The 17,780-nt window shown below is 37.9% G+C and overlaps 1 protein-coding gene across 1 annotated transcript in view; it reads right to left on the reverse strand.

The window, feature by feature from the left end:
• CFAP20DC (CFAP20 domain containing) overlaps positions 1 to 17,780 on the reverse strand; it is a 213,288-nt gene that overhangs the window by 54,636 nt on the left and 140,872 nt on the right. Inside the window, exon 13 of the mRNA XM_063291508.1 lies at positions 8,731 to 8,934. Coding sequence (XP_063147578.1) covers positions 8,731 to 8,934 — 204 coding nt within the window. The remainder of the gene's footprint in view (positions 1 to 8,730; positions 8,935 to 17,780) is intronic.

The raw sequence follows: 17,780 nt of genomic DNA on the forward strand, positions 1-17,780 counted from the left end.
ACTATTTGGCAAAATAAATTCTGTAGCATAATTCTTACAGAAAGTAAATGATTTGTTTTCCCAGTTCCAAAAATTCCAAAAAGAGGGTGGTGGAAACATGGAGGGATAACAAGAAACACATCTGTATAATGTAAGTTCACCTAGTCAGTAAAATAATATATTTTTGTATTGAATGAAACAATGACATGTTGGGAAGGATCAGCAAAATATCCAGGTTTGGGAAGAATAATCAATAGTAATCATTTTTGTCTCACCCCCCACCCCCACCCAGGACAGACTCTTTCCACACTTCCACAGGCTTCACCCTCCAAGACCTCAGGAATACTTCAGACCAGTCCAATGCTCAGTTCTCCTTCACAGAGCTACCTTAGAAATGCCGAGACTTCCCACGTGTCAGTCAGTGTACTCTAGCTCATCACCAGGAGAGCACAGAAAATGCCAGTCATACAGCACTTACCCCCTTCCATGCTGTGTTTACTTGTTTAGTGAGTTGTAAAAAAAATAATCCTGCCAAGCGCACTTGTTAAAACAGGACACAAGTGCCATGCCATTATCCTTCATGTCCCAAATTTAACAGAACTGTGAATGGTGAAAGATAGCATTTTCCCCATAGAGGTTCAGCATCAGCCATTTTGGAAGGCAGATACAAAAAAATTCCATATGCTGCTCGATTATGTCCATGTGCTACAGGCGCTGTAGAATCTTTTGCCCACATTTTATGGTACTGCTGATTTTATACAGGTATTAGAATCTGTTTTATTTGCCCTCACCCGGTAAAATATCAAAATCACTCTGATACTCTCTAGATATAAATTCTGCTTTCTGATCAAAGGGACTCTATCTCTCTGGATGCTGCCAAATTCTGTTATGCTGCTAGTAAGACAAGATCTAAGCCGACCAACCCCTATCCCTCAATAGGGTATAACTGTGCCTACCTTTTGAACAATACTAAAGAAGTATGTGTGTGTGTGTGTGTGTGTGTGTGTATCTATCTATCTATCTATCTATCTATCTATCTATCTATCTATCTATCTATCTCACTTTATCCTGTTATATTTTAATCCACTTCTATCTTAGATATCTAGCTTTATGCCTTAGTTTTAGACGAAAAATATTCTGTTTTTGTGGTCCTAGAAATGTAGTTTACAGTGCTAACAACACTGACAATAATATTCTGCATTATTCTTTTAGCTTGTGTTTTATGTTTGGTCTTCCTCTTTTATTTTTAAAGAGTTGTTAATTGTTTCATTCTGTGCTGGTCTTTGATCAAGATTTAAGTATTAAAAAAAATTCTACCATGAGGAAAATGGCTTATCCCCAACGTGTTTGGAACACCACTGTTTTGTAAGCGGAAAATCAGACTTGAAATGCTTCTAGATGCGTCACAGCTAAGCTGGAAATAAATTGGTTAGCTCCTGAACATGTAAGGGGATTGCAGGGGTATGGCACTGATCTGGGAGCAACGCAAAGCCTACATGTGGAGGCTCTTTTTTCCTCAACTCCCTTCTTTGCAAATTCCAGGATTTCAGAGTTGGATTTAATGTGAAAAAAAATCACTTCAAAGAAGTTATTACACTTGACAGCAAAGCAGAATAATATATTTAATTCTCAAAGCTATTATATCCTTTGGAGCAGCTGCTAAACAATTTGTATTTCATCCATTTTTCCTGACAGACCTAGTTATTACATTTCAATTTTTGGTAAACTATCTTTGACTATAAAGTACAGTTTTAGTGCATTGTTGTTGTTAATGTATGTAAGCATCTGTTCCTGTCTGCTTGCCTATAGGAATCCTGAACCTTTGTAGCTCGAGAGAAAAATCGCTGCCATCCAATTTTATTAAAGCTACAACCACGCCAGAAAGACATTGGATAATCGTGCTGCCGTAGCCTATGGTTGAAGCCAGGCCTAGTACAGGAGGAAGGTCAAAGTAATTCTGTACATAGATGTGAATATTTGTATTAAAAATGTCCAAAGCCTACATTCTAAAACTCACAGTGAAGATAAATGATAAGACAAAGAATAGCCTTCTGGTGGTGCTGTTGCCATAGATTAGACCTAGGGATAAAGAGGTTACATAAAATTCAGCCAACATCTAGAACAAAAACATTGCTTTCTAGTGAGAAGTTGCCTATAATCTACACAGCAAAAATTAGCAAAGCTCTGATGAGTAAGTAAGACTGGGAGAAAATAGGATTAATTGGAACAAGACTAGATGGTATTATTTCTCACAAGAAAGGTATGTACAACATATGCTTTTCTCCATCAAAGCAAGGGGAACTTTAAAAATAAGCATTTTTTTAAAAAAAATACAGGACTTAGAATAGTACACTGCTGAATACAGAAAGAAAAAATAATGTTGGTCACATCAGTTTTGTTTCACTTGCATAGATATATGGTTCTTATGCAGGGCCTAATTTTGATATGCCCTGGAGCTGTAGGTGGTAACATACTTCTGAAAGTCAGTAGCAAACCAAGTGAATGCATGCCTTGTCTAATGTCAAATTCAAGTTCTAGTAACAGAGTGGAAGAACTTGAAGTATCTATTCATATAAGAGAAAATATATCATAACTCAGTTTGAGAGACCTTCAGATACGTAAGAGAATTCTGAAATTATAATAGACACCACAGTCTGAAGGGCTATTTATTAGTAACCACACACTCTCTAACTACAGAAGACAGTGGAAAAGTATTACAATATTCAGTTTAAATACATTGTTGAAAAATTCATGATAACCTTACATATCTTTAAATGGATCAATGGTTTTGAACATCAAAATGTCATACTCATTTGGGGCATTTATAATTTGCATACTCCCAGATGAACCAGCTCATTTTGTTTAACAACAGAAATCTTTTTTTAAAATAATCAAGAGAATCCAACAATCACAGAAAATAGCAAAATAATCAAAATTCCAAGTAAAAGCCATAAAAATGTGAATAAGATCAATGCTGCAACAAAAGCCTTCTTACTGCCTCTACATGCATAACTGGAGGAATTCTGAGTCAGCAGCTTTATTCTCTGAAAAGAAGCCCCATTGTATAAATTGACAACAACAACTGTTTCGCCCAGCTTCTCTGAAAAGAGTAATGGAGACAAGCAGGTTGTGGCAGATGACTTTTGCTAGGCAGCAGAGGACTTTTTCACTAGACAAGCAGCTGACACATGGCGGGCAGGACACCTTAAGGAAGCATGACTTTCAGCTGGGCTTTTTCCAGTGGCCTTGAAAAAAGGTCAAGAATTTCAATTGCCAGGGATATCAGCTTGACATTGCATGAAATATACTGTCTTCCAACTCCAGAAAAAAACACTTTCAAAAGTCTACACTATAGTCCTTAGAAGAGCCAGAGCCAAAATTTACTGAATGATTACTTCAGCTGAAATAATTCATTGTCTAAACAAGTGCTTTTTTTTAAATATTGGTTTCAAACTAAAAACTAGGGGAGGGGGAGTCTAATGAACAAAGATTTCTTCATAGGTTCAGACTTTCATACAGAGAAGCAGCTAGAAAATATTGCTGTCCACCTACTTTTGATAATGCTCTTTAATAACTCATTGAATCTCAGTGCATAAATAAACAAAAGAGACATATTCCTTAGACTACTGCTTCTATAGCAAATATAATTGCTATTGAAAAAGATAGATGCAATAATCTGTTCTCCCGTCTTCATTTTTTGCAACTGTTCTCTTATATACATTTTTTTCTCATCCACAACTTCTTTTATTCACAATCCAACCATGCATCCTTTTCATTCTTCTGATTAGCATACTTGCACACAGTTCTATGGCAATTTGTGTCACAATTCTTTTACTCTGTTCCAAGCAGCTTCCACACATTATATCTACTTTTCATTCATTTTGCTGGAAGATTAATGTGTCTTCTAATATTTTTTTCATACATGACTCATACTTTCTCTTCCTGCAATTATTCTACTGTCCCTCTCATTTTCCCTCACTTCTTATCTTTACTTTTGTGCAGATTTTTTGCCAAGAACCCCTCTGGACGCTATCAGAATATAGTTATATCCTTCACCAATTCTCTAAATCTTTCATCATAAACAATTAAATCAATCATGCTTTTAGATTTATATTAATTCCTTTGCCATAAACACCTTTGAGTAGACCTGCTTAAAGAATGTATTTGGGGATAAAACAACAGATTTTTCTCCAAGCAGACACTCATAATTCCCACTGATTCAAGTCTTCAGATGGCCAAATCTTTTTCTCTATATTCTCTTGTCTCAATTCCACGCATCCATTCATGTTACCTGTTTTGCTAATTTTTCTCCTAACTCCCATTCATTCAAATTTTTCCCCCAAACTCACCATTCACTACAGCAACTATTTCTGTGGAGTTCTACTTTCAAATTCACCCGCAACAGCCAAGATGAAAACAATTCATATTTTCTGATATATATCAAACCTTTTCTTTTAGTTCTGAGAATATTCTCCCCTAAGGAGTGATGCAGAATAGACAAAAGATATGCCCTGATTTGGGAGAATGCAAATACTCCCGCTCGAACTAGGTGGAATGAAAGACTGCTGAAGTATCAGTTCTGAGCATCTGAAATCTCTACCTATGCTAGGAATGTGCTCAAAATTACCAGGACAGGAACCCCATGAGGGGTATATAGGGTGAAATAATTTGTTTATTAACAAATGAAAGAAAATCACAGAAAAGAGGAAATGTTACTTCACTTTGGTAGGAAGGATCAGGAATGGTTTGGTCAAGAATACGTGGAGCTCAAAAGGAAATTTAAAGCTGTATCTATAGTTTTCAAAAGAACCCCTTAGAAACTCTACACAAAGTGTTGTTGAATCCTAGGAAAAAAACAATACAAGTCTCTTCTGAAGGAGAAGAATAAAGCCAACAAAAACTTGATTGTTGTCTGGTCAGGCACCCAAGAAAAGGGATTCTTCCCTGGTAAGACCCCAAAGAGTCTGGTCAGTCAGGTTTCTGTACAAGCATGGAAAGAGCATTTCAGAGCCTTACAGGCAGATCCCAACATGAAGCAAGACAAAGATGGCCACCACCTGCTCTCTCTGAGTCACTGGGTAGTGATTTTGTCCTAGCTGAAATAATTAAAATGAACTTAGCTTGGTGGATACATCTTGATTCACCTTCATCAATCAAATAGGACATATCCTCAAGGACTGGGGATAATAAAAGAGATGTGACTCATTATAGACCTATCAGCCTTTTGAGTATAATAAGCAAATGTGCTAAACACTTAAACTAAAGGCTCCAAGACTGGCTAGCGCTTAAAGGTATAATTGGAGACAAACAAGTGGGATTTAAAGAGGCATATTCAACCAAGATCACACTTTTGTACTGTACCACTTAATAAAGAACCAGAGGCATAAAGTGGAGTCTGCCTTAGGCTTTCCTTGATTTAAAGTTTGCTTTTGACTTTACATTCAGAATATTACAGGAAAAGCTAAAAAAATACATTCATCAACAGGTATCTTCTTTTCCTGATTCAAAAGCTGTACTTCAATACCTCTTTAAGGTGAGATGCACCCTAGATGTCCTGTTCAGACTATGAGGCAGCCAGACAGAGTTATTATCAAAACTCTTTATTTAAAACAACTAATTACAGTAATAGAGTTCTGGTGAATGATAAAGCAAGATAGTTCTAATCAAGACCACACAGGCAATGATGGATGAACAGGCATGGCTGCAGGATCAGACTGTGGCAGAACAGCATTTGTCTAACTCTCTTGGTGAAGCTAGAGTGCGTGGCAAGGCAGGAACTGGAGGCAAGGATCCGTGATCTGGCACGTAGATAGGACCAGGCTGACACACGGAGGTGAGGTGAGACTGAATTGGAACCGCTGGACAAGGCTTGGCTCTGGAGGCTAGGCTGGGCTTGACTGGATATACTAGCCAAGGCTGAGAACTGGAAGCAAGGCTGGACTGGACTGGAGACTCGATGCAAGACTGCAGAAACAAGGCTGGATTGGACTGGAGTTCCTAGGTGAGGCTGAGGACTTGGAGCAAGACTGGACTGGACTCCAGATTCTAGACAAGGCTGAGGGCTTGGAACGAGGCTGGACTGGACTGGAGATCCTGGGCAAGACTGGAGCTTGGAAGCAAGACTGGACTGAACTGGAGATCCTAGGCATGGCTGGGTGCTAGGAGCAGAGCTGGGTGCACACCTGATTCGCGTTGGAATGCGGCGACAAGGTCCTGAACTAGATGCAAGACTGTTCAGCCAGAATGGCAGGAGGAGGATCCTCTGAAGTGGCTTGTGCAGAAGTCAAATCTTCAGAGGTACAAGATGCTGGTGCTGACTCCAATCTGGCTACAAGCGAGGCTTCCGACACAGGTAAGGACTCTTCTGCAAGGGCTGTGAGCTCGAAGGATCGGTTGTCTCCAGCAGCTTGCTCTTCACGCGTCTGCCTTTTATGCTGATCCCTTCTGCGCCTTTTCTCCCCAGCAGCCAATTGGGCTGCTTTCTGGTTCGTGTGCTTCTCAGCTCTCCTGTCTCGTGCGCTGATTGAAGAGTTCAAATCCCCCACCGGAGTCTGTCCAATCCCTGTTTGCCATTTCTCCCACTCTGCTGAGTCACTTCCTGGTTCAGCTTTTTCAAGCCTCTCCTGATCAGTTTTGGTTTCTCCCTCTGATTCCGGGTAAGTTTCATTTTCAGAGTCAGACGTGGGCTGAAACCTCACACTAGAAGGGTTGCTCTAAGAAATGGTAAACATTGTATACAGAGAGAGGCGAGGCAAGGATGTATTGTGGCCCTACCTTGTTTAAATTTTACATTAACTCCACAGCAAAAATTTAGCCAACCAAGCTTTTCATGCTCCCAAAATGGTAAGATGTAATATCCCCATACTTTTGTACACAGATGATGCAACTAGCCATCATTTCATGTATCTCCACTGTACTCAGAAGAGCAGTAAGACCTACAATCCAGTACTGCAAGAAGAACAAGCTGGTTATAAATTTCCAAAAATCAAAGATTCAAGTATTTGTTAAAAAATGAAAAAGTGCAAGGGTCATTGAGCAGAACAGAGTAGAGTAGAGTAGAGTAGAGTAGAGTAGGTCCATCCTTTTAAATATCTGGGAGTAGTGTTCCATTCCATGGAGATTTGAAAAACACACTATGAATATGTTACCCAGTTGGCATTAAATCTTCAATGGCTACTAGAAGATTCATTCATTCATTCATACAAAAGGACAAGAACTAATAGCAACTGCTTTAATGCTTCTTGAGACCAAACCTCGGCTCCAAATATTGTATTTATTGTATTTATTTAATTTTTATCCCACTTTTATTATTTTTATAAATAACTCAAGATGGCGAACACACCTAATACTTCTTCTTTGTCCTATTTTCCCCACAACAGCAACCCTGTGAGGTGAGCTGGGCTGAGAGAGAGGGACTGGCTCAAAGTCACCCAGCTGGCTTTCATGCCTAACGCGGGACTAGAACTCTCAGTCACCTGGTTTCTAGCCTAGCACTTTAACCACCAGACCAAACTGGCTCTCTATATGGTTGCCTGTGTGGAAATTTAGACAAAGAAGAACACAATAGAGATAGCGCAAACCAAATTCTTGAAGTCCATTCTTGCTGCCCCTAAGGGCATATCTAACGCCTCACTCAGACTTAAGGCTAGGATGTCTAACATTCAAGTGAGCCTTGGAAACAGACAAAGTTCCTGGTTTAAGACCCAGTTTTCCCAAGTGGTTTATTACTCTTAGCTCTGACAGATGATCAACTATTGAGTTTGAAAACAACAAATGAACTGAAATAAATGTCATGTAGGGTTTTGGTAGAGTTCTTTACATCTATTGGATATTCTAAAATTATGTTAGCTGAGTGCTCTTGACCACGTAAATCTGGGAGATTGAAATAATACAGCATGTACTATTATACAATACTTTCTACAGGGATCTATATATCTCTCTGCACCGATATACAGGCAAAAGGATGAGCTCTAGGCTTAATTTCTATTTCTGAAATGAAACATTCTATTACATGTAGAGTAGCCAAGTTCTGTGTAGGTGCAAGGAAAACAAGGCAGCAGATAGTGATGATACCAACATGACTGAGCACTGTTCTATCAATGTTATGTAGTTTTGTACACTTGCTGATTGTTTATTGTAAATAACGGTTCTCTCTTTTTGTTGTACTACTGGACTATTGCTAGTTGTTGTGCATTGGAAGCATTATAATTTCAGCTATGAACCCACATTTGGATGGTTGCATGGTCTGTGCCAAATCTTGACATCAGCTTTTAGAAACATTTTGTATTGGAATATGAGGTTCAGCATTAAAAGAAGAAACTGTAGGAAAATGACAGGTGACTGTCAAATTTTGTGGATTTATAGAGAACAAATCTGAACAGATAAAGACACAGAATATAACATGATCTATCAACTGAAACTTCCAGTACATTGACATGAGTGGAAAAGAGAATGAACCTTGTCTTGTATTATAGGGTCATATCAAACCTTCCAAAAACAATCAAACAAAGCATCCTAGATGCTACTGTTTTGTTTTCTTCTCTTACTAACACTTGCTAGAGTGTTCATCCAAGTGAATACACTGTAAATGTACATCACTTAGCAATCCTGGTATTTATATTTTTTCAGGCCTTGTAGCATTTAGAAAAAAAAATGCCAACAAATGACAATCCTTTAAATGAGTTCAGTATAACTGGAGGCTTAGCTAGGGCACTTATTTAAACAATGAGGAAGGTACAAATTCAAACTCACTGCTGGGAGACATGAATTCCAGGTGTTTGTGTCATCACTGCTTGTACTGATGCTAATATTACAATTATTGATCTGAGATGCGCTCAACCCATGTGAAGGTCCATTATATTCCAACTCTTCATTTTGCTGCCTTTTCATGCTAGCCAACATCTGCATTTCAGACATGGTCATGTTGCTTGGTTGGTAATCTTTCCAATTGTATTCCTATGAATTACATTGAAATTAAACATGGAAATTGTACAGATACATATGAAGAACATGTATATGTCTTTCTATAATAGTGAAAATATAATTTGAAAGACTAGGGATTAATGAATAGATACACCTGCTGCAAACTGTGGCTAGTAATTGTTACTTTATCTCAACAGAAAGGAAACTGAATAAAACCTGCATAGTTATGCACAACACCCTGGGTTTCAAAAGCTTAGCTCTCGGTTCTATAGTTTTATGAAAGTGAAAAAAGCATTAAGAAGCTATGATTAGTACTGTACTGTATAAAAGGAGAGCAAAATTAAAACTAATTTAAGTAAGCTATCCTATGAACACTGAAAGATTCAATAATCATAATCCAATGAATTCCACAAAACTAGAGCATCTGTTACAAGGTGGATCTACATAATTTTCATACTAATTCCAATACTTCATTATTATTTCTCTGGAACAGCAAAGAGAAGTCCCACAGCTTAGATAAAGAAGATGTATTTTATGCATAATGCATAACGCCTGGTTGGGATATGGCTGGAAAAGGCTTCCATCTGAGATTGTTTAAAAAAAACAACCTAACAGTGGACTATTGGTTCATATCTGCCAGACCAATGGTTTGACTCAAAAATTATCAATATCCATAAACTGCTGATTATTTATTTATTTATTCATCTGCTTTACTCCAGAGACTGGAGCAATGTACAAGGCATTAAAAAACCTTTAAAAACAAAAACCTGATAAACAGATGGAAAACTAGATTGCTGCTTGAAATCTTAAACTCTGATCAAAAGCCTGCTGGAAAAGGATGCTCTTTAATGCCTTCCAAATTTTTTTCAGGGTATGGGTTATGCAACACATAGGCAGTATGTTCCACAGTCCAGAGACTACTGTGAGAAAAGTCTGTTCCGCATTCTTCACGTGGGGGTGCCGCCTTCAGCAAGGTCTCCACTGTTGATTGAATGGGATGGGAAGAGTTAGCTAGGCAGGCTCTGATGTAACTAGATACTATGTGATACAGAGATTTATAGTTAATATCCAGCACTTGGAACTGAGCCCAAAAGACTAGCTAGTGCAGTGACTGCAAGATGAGCATAGCGCAACTTAAAATAGATTTCCTTGACTAGGTCTAACTGCTGCCTTCTAAACCAGCTACAGCTTCTGAGTTGTCTTCAAGGGTAGCCCCTTTGCTATAGTCCAACTGTGTGGTAGTCTACCAATGAGCTACCAATGCCAAGGTCTCTCTATCCCAGTAGAGCTTAATTATTTATTTATTTATCATATGGCAGCACATCATACATATTACAAATATATTGTATTTGTAATTTGTATTTGCATTTGTATTTGCCCGCCCTCTGGAATATTCTGCCCCCGGAGTGAGGCAGGCCCCTTTGCTCCTGGCCTTCCAGAAGAATCTGAAGACCTGGTTCTGCCACCTTGCTTGGGGTGGGAAGGGCAATAGTTCTTCCTGGTGGTGGCTGGTGCCATAGAGCCCTCCCCAATGAATAAGATCTTTCACCACTTGTATTTTATATCTATTTTATTCTCTATTTATATTGGTTGTTTACAATGTAATTGATATCTTTCATGGTTTGAACTGCAGATTTTATTGTAAACCGCCCAGAGTCCCCTTTTTGGGGGGAGTTGGGCGGTGATAGAAAAGTGAAAAATAAATAAATATTATATTTAAAAAATGGGAATATAAAAAGGTATATAAAAATATACAGTACATTGGGCTGTAACTGGTGTACTGGGCAAATCCCCCTGGCCATGGCCTGCATCTGCTCCTTCAAACAGATGTTGTGGGTCCAGGTGGATCCTTAAGGCACAAATCAATCCCTTTGGGGATGTGCAAACCCATCTGGAATAATCACTGGGACTAAAGTTTCCAGAAGCCAATTGTTAATAGATGAAGAGCACTTCCATCTTGCTACTTTTATTTTAATTCAGTCCTTTATAGTCTTCAGAAGCAGTTAAAAGCTTTTAAAGCATCACTGGCCCAGCCCAGGCTGGTGATGTACAATCAAATAACATCACTATACTGAAGACACCTCACTCCAAATCTGTAGGTGAAACTTCCAAGCAGTTTCATATAGATGTTGAATAGCCTGGAAGAAGAGGACCAAACTCTATAGTTCTCCACACTGGAGCAACCACAGGCTTAATTACTCTGCCATAACTATCAACAGGAATTGCTTGCTCAGATAAGAATGGAACCAACGTCAAGAAGTGCCCCACCTTCTAAGCACTGCAGGTAGACTTGAAGGTTGATTGTAAATGCTATAAACTTCCTCTAGGATGCTCTTTAGATGATTCTACACACCTTCTGAAGAAGTTCCTCTAAAAGGAGAGGATGTATATAGGTGAAAAGATATTGGACTAAGCTGGATTAAGAGATAAACGCTCTAATAAGTTTAAAGCAGGTGGCATCAAGAGTGGCAAGAGCAACAGATCAGATGGAACGAAGCGAGGGGTCTTGCTCTCCCTCGCCAAAGGCCTGGGTGAAGAGCCACGTTCTCACAGTTCTTCTAAACAAGAGCAGAGTGGGGGCCATCCAGATCTTGGAGGGAACCTTGCAAAAGAGGACAGATGCTGCTACAGAGAATTAACTCCATCATATACAGATTAAATCTCAACATTGCTGCAGCTTTTCCAAGGCTTTGGTGGGATATTAATCGTATTTGATATCATTGATAAATAACCTTTTGCCTAGCTTACAGAAAGTAAAAAATCTATCTCTGCTCGCCTAAAGATTGCCTAAAGATTTTTCTTCTCGTCAACAGATTCCCAAACTTATTTACCCCCACTATAATATTTTGAAGAAAAAAAAAGAAACTAAAACAAGATATATGTCCCAATCTGTCATCTAGGAAAAACAAAATAAAATAATACCCTCTGCTCAAAACATTTAAAGTGTTTATTAAGAAAAGTAAAGAATAACACACACATTTCAGTAAAAAATTATAACTCTGCCTTATTGTGAAGAAAAGAGAACAACATTCTAGAAAGAGATGGCTTACTTTATGTGATTCAAGATACCCGAGAGTTAAAAATACCCAGCGTTCAACTGCGTGGAAGACAACCTCGGCATGTCTTCATTTAAAGGAAAGTGGCCTTGAGAGTCAGAAATCTGGGGGAAAACCAGTCAAAACAGTGAAGGGCATATTTAACTAATCCCTTGCCCTCAAGGTCTTTATTCTAAATGAGACTCACAAAGCTGATTTTCCTTTCATGGGGTTCAGAATATACAGAATATAGATCTAAGGCCCAGAAGAATAACATGAGCTGCACAGGACAATTCAAAGTGGAGAAACTGCAAATAGGAAAAGGTTGAAACTCCTCTCCCGCATCCTGAAATCTGGAGTCAAAGTTATTTTATCCATATACTCCCATGCCCTAGTACTTATTCAGAAACAACCGTAGTTTAAAATCCTTTGAAAAGGCGGTTGGCTCACATTGTCTAGGATTTCATCTGATAACAATGGCGAGCCAATTACAAGCCCCTGGCTCCCAAAGGTAATCAGAGGTTTCTACTGTAGCAGTCCAGTAGGTTTTTTGTTTTATTTTGTAAGCTGTGAGCTCAGAGGCAATATACACTGAATTACCAGCTGCGAGAGCAAAAATGGGATCAGATTATTATATTCATGTCCTGCTTGTGGCTGGCTTATATCCGCTTGGGGAAACAGGATATTCAATTGTTTGTCTGACCTAGCAGAATTCTTAGATTCTGCTCTTTTTATTTAAAAAAAATACAAATGCTTGCTGTTTTCTATCATCGAACCCCTTCGTCCTATCTTTAAACCTGGTTAAAGAGACTGGGTGAATCTTGTTTCCTTGGTTGGGCACTGTTGTTAAGGGCCTGGCAGTTAATTTAAAGCTTTCCCTTTTTGAGTTTGCAAATCTATCGGAAATACATACAGTAGCAGGGTCTGTGTTTTAAAGGCAGGAGTTACCAGTACAAAAGATGAGAAAACACTACTTTCTTCCAAATTTAATAGTACCACACTAATATCAGCTAAGTTCTGTACTGTTCACATTGCTGTTTAAATGAGAATATAGCAACTGCTGTTTTGGAACTCAAAAAGGGGCAGTTTCTTTTTAAGAAAATGGTATTTTATCTTCAAAAATATCACTTTACTTTTTTTAATAGGTGTGTATGAGGCCATTCTCAGTTTTCAGTGACATGCTTTTGGCAATTCAAATAGATAATTTATGAAAGCTATTTGAATAAAAGCCTTCTTTGTTTCCTCTCCAGCACTACAAAGCACACCATTCCACACATGAATGGCAGCATTTTTTGATGTGTATAGATTTAGAGCCAATAATGGGGTTGCTTTATATCTTTAAAAAGGAGTAGGTTGAAGGAACTGGTGGGGGGGATGGCAAAGAACTCAGAAATTCCTCACATATGCTCTGTTCTTTAGGAATCCAAATGTGAGCTCATACAGTGAGCCTCTTTGTTCATAAATAACAACGTACTCTGAATATGTTTAACCACAATATTGAAATTTAAATAATACAATGAAAATAATGCATTGAAAGAATAGAGAAATGTGCTATTATAGGTTGGGTAGTATACCCTCTGGTGTTAATTTGAAGTGACCCAAAAGTCATTGTGTCATGGATTTGTAAAGCCAGGCAAGTGGAATTGACTTTAAAGATTTGCAGATTTCTCTAATGCAATATTTCTGTTCTAGAACACCTAGATTTGCATGAATCCTCTCTCTGTAAAATGTCTACAATCAAGTGTTTTGGAAAAGTATTCATCTTTCCAAAATCTGAACTTCTGACTGTCAGTTTCTATAAAACATGGACTCAGACTTTGACTAGTCAAATTTATCATGGACCATCATTCCTTCCACTCAAGGCTTTTCATATATTGTTGAGGCGGTAAGAGCGGTCAGCTAAGTTAAACACTAGGGTATCTGCCTTGTCGTGGAAGGGTCTGCTTTCCAAGGTGACATTCTTTAACTGGTGGGCTATGAGAAACTGCCCCCACATAGGAAACATTTTTGAGGCAGGCATTCCACACTGTATGAAGATGGGTATAGACAGAGATCTATCATGGTTTCCCAAACTCTCAAAGATGCTCAGAGTAATCCCATGCTACAGAAGGAAACAAACTGCATCCCTTTTTGGCTACCAAATATGCAATTCAGATCTAAGTAGTATATCACAAGCAGAGACCTAATGCATATAGTGTGCTTTTCTGTTTCATCTCATCTTTTCACAGGAAACAATTCACTTTTAAGCCCAAGGAAGGAGCAATTCTATCCAGCTAATGTGTAGGCTTGATATGAAAATCAGTAATGAATACGAGGAAGGAAGTAGGTAGGAAGGAAGTGCAAAAACAAAACAAAACAAAACAAAATTATGAATACGAGGAAGGAAGTAGGTAGGAAGGAAGTGCAAAAACAAACCAAAACAAAATTATGAATACGAGGAAGGAAGTAGGTAGGAAGGAAGTGCAAAAACAAAACAAACCAAAACAAAATTATGAATACGAGGAAGGAAGTAGGTAGGAAGGAAGTGCAAAAACAAACAAATAAAACAGAATTATTCCAGGAAATGCGGTATTGTGTATCAGCCTTACATTGCTCAGTTACACTGTAGCTATGTGCTTTTGGAGGACAGAATTTGAGCAGATCTTTTAAACATTTTAATGCCTGTATGAAAGTATATAGAGCAACTGTGAACAGGGAAATGGAATGCTGAGGCCTTGGCTAGAAGAAACAAAGCAGCTTCTTTTCCAGGAATAGAAACTCTTGCCCCACCCAGATTTTGGACTGTAATCTGATAATATTTTTTTAGGAACTTTCTTCAATTTCTGAAATGGTCTATCTCCTAGAAATGGTACCTACAAACAAGAGTTTTGATCATTTTTTTTCTTTTCTAATCCTGGTTTATATTTGCATCATTTGTGACAGCCAAACAGAAATTGGAATTTTTTTTAAAAAATTACTTAAACTGAAGTCCATTTTTTATTTTCAGTGGGACATTTAATGCAAAATGTAATTCCACATGGCATTCATGGTTCTTCTGAATGCAATACTTCAGCTGACAATTAAAAGCTTATCTTCTTTCTCTCTTTCTATCCTTTCTTTATGATAAGAAGCATTTTATTAAGATCTTAAACATTCAACAGATTGACAAAACCTATTATCAAAGATAATTTTTTCCAGTTTAGAGATGCACATAATGACATTTGCATTCTCCCAGGTTCAAATGATTTATTCAGAACTGTTTAAATTTAGTTACATGTGCAGAAAAGTTTAATTACCAGCTATCTACTTGGTTGCAATATTACCCAGAGGACTGCACTTCTTTCTTAATTAAAAATATTTGAACTTAATAATAGAGAAGTCTATTAAAACATGAATAAAACATTGCAAGCCTGCAAGTCTTTAAAGTTTACTAAGTAGTGAGCAAATAGATTTTATTAAGAGTTGTTTGAGCATTTTTGCCAATCATATGTGGGAGAGTATTAGGAGGAGTTCTTTTTAAGGTCTTATTGCATATGTGCTTTGACACAAAAGCCAATGATGGAAATGTTAGAATTATCAGGGATCAACTCAGCATTGTCTCATAAGTATATGGGGGTCGCTCTAGCAAATTGCATCTCTATTGTGCTTGTGCGATGTCAATGGATCACCTGATTTCCACTTCCTCCTTCTTCTTGGGCTTGGGCATTAACAATCTCCATTACCTCATGGGCAGACATGCAAGCAGGAGCTGCAGCAGGAATGCAGCCCTCACCCAACCATCCTCTGCTACAAAGAACCAGTGATGATTAAACACTTTCTACCATGAATCTACTTGTATCCAGATCTACTGAATAAAAGTAAGCTATCTCTATTTTTCTTCATCTAACTACACTGTGAAGACTGAATTTATTTCTGAACGTAATTAAGCTTAATGTGCAAGTTCCTTTTTTTGGTTCACGCTTCTACTCTACAAGATTGCTGTTAGCTGCCTGGAGTTCTTTTATTAACCTTTAAAAACTCCATCAGGAAACAGTTAAATATGCATCACCCTTTCCTCTAGTACTGAAAGAGGAGGGAGAAAGTAGAGGAGCTATAACATGCTTGTAAATTGCAACTGTCTGGTCAATCCTCCAGGCAACCAGGGAACTTTTATGAATAAAAGAATTATTTCTCTTTTTTAAAAAGAATGTTAATATACTAATAATTACTAGCAGGCTCATCACCAGCTTCTGAGGTCTCAAAAACCATCCATGCTAGAAGGACTTAGGTTTTTTGGCTTAAAACTCGTTGCTTCCAAACTGCTTTGATCCAGTCCACTGTAATAATTTGAAGCTGTAACAGATCAACCTATATTTGGATAGGTTCAGCTCATTCTCAAAAGAGATTCCTAACCAACAGTAAACTGCTTCGCAGGAGAAGCTTTCCTTGGATACTGATTTCTGCAAAAAAGTACTAGAGGTCATTCTAATCCCACAATTGGTCCAAATCTGGTCAAGTAGTTTGCCTATGGAAAGCTCACAAAAAGAACACTGCAGTTGCAGAACATTACTGTGAATTCCTGCTTTCTCCATGGTAAGGACCAGATTATGGAACAAACTGTTACTAGGATCGAAGCAACCTCCTTCTTATTATAATTTAGGATAATACAGAAACATACTTATTTATCCAGAACTTGTTTCACAATTTTCACGTTTTTTTTATTTTTACTGTTTTATATTTCATGTTTTTAAAAACGTTTTCATTGTATTTTTGTGGAACTGCCTAGAACCATTAAAGGAATGGAAGGCATGTTCATTTTCCAAAATAAATAGAAAATAAACATTGTTAGCTGTCAAGACCATGACCACATGGACTTCAATAGGGAATGTGAATATCTGTTAAAGACTCAAAACAAGGAGTAAACATGGATCTAGAAAGGAACAGGGATGACTGACAAAGTTGGGCCTCTATCTGGGATACCTATAGAATCAAAACTTCAGTGCCTTGACTTCTCTGCATCCAAAGATATAGCCAGGTAGAAATGGGACAGGAAAGTCAGGAGCTATTACAATAATACTCTATATTCTAGACAGGAAAATGTTTAACTGTCCAAAAGATATCATAAAAATCTGACAGCTCAGAGCGAATATTCTCAGAACACAAACCATTTAAAAACCCTGTAAACTTCCTATTCATTGCAGACTCGTTAACATATCACTTGAGAGGGGGAAATCTAATAAGAAAAGCATAAAATGGTGAACTAAGTTGTTCATGGCAGCAGTAAGTAAAATATACGGTGGGGAATAAAACCAGGAGAAGAATTAATTTGATGGACATGAGTACAACCCCACAGGATGGCTTGGGGATTTGGAGTATGACACTATCTTACTGTTACCTTCAATCACTTCATTTATTATTTTTTGGGGGCTGGCTTCAGCGACGCTATGAAGTGCAGAGATGAATGATCTTAGGAGTTCACCCACAGATTGCTATTGAAATTCTGTCAATTTTCCTCTCCTTCAAACTGAACCTGAATTGGTAATGCACCAATTTCAGAAATTTGCCTTTAAAACTACAATAACCCTGCTTAGATGAGTGAACTATTGCCATTTATAATGAAACTTAATTCTCTCTCTTTTTTCCCAAAGAAATCCAGTTTGATAGCAATTGGAAGATGAATTAAACACCAACTTGAAAAATAAGGACAAAAGAGCAGAAACTGAACCAGACCCTGGGGATTATCCACACCAGTAAGCGCTTTCCCTATTTGAGAAGTCTAAGCAGCTGCCCATCATAACATACTAGGGAAAGGCTTGTGAAAGCTAATGAGAAAGGGGCGGGTTTAACCCACTCAAGGGAGTTTTTCCTCTTTCTTTTGCTCAAAAG

This window comes from Candoia aspera, chromosome 2, assembly GCF_035149785.1.
Source record: "Candoia aspera isolate rCanAsp1 chromosome 2, rCanAsp1.hap2, whole genome shotgun sequence".
NCBI lineage: Eukaryota > Metazoa > Chordata > Lepidosauria > Squamata > Boidae > Candoia > Candoia aspera.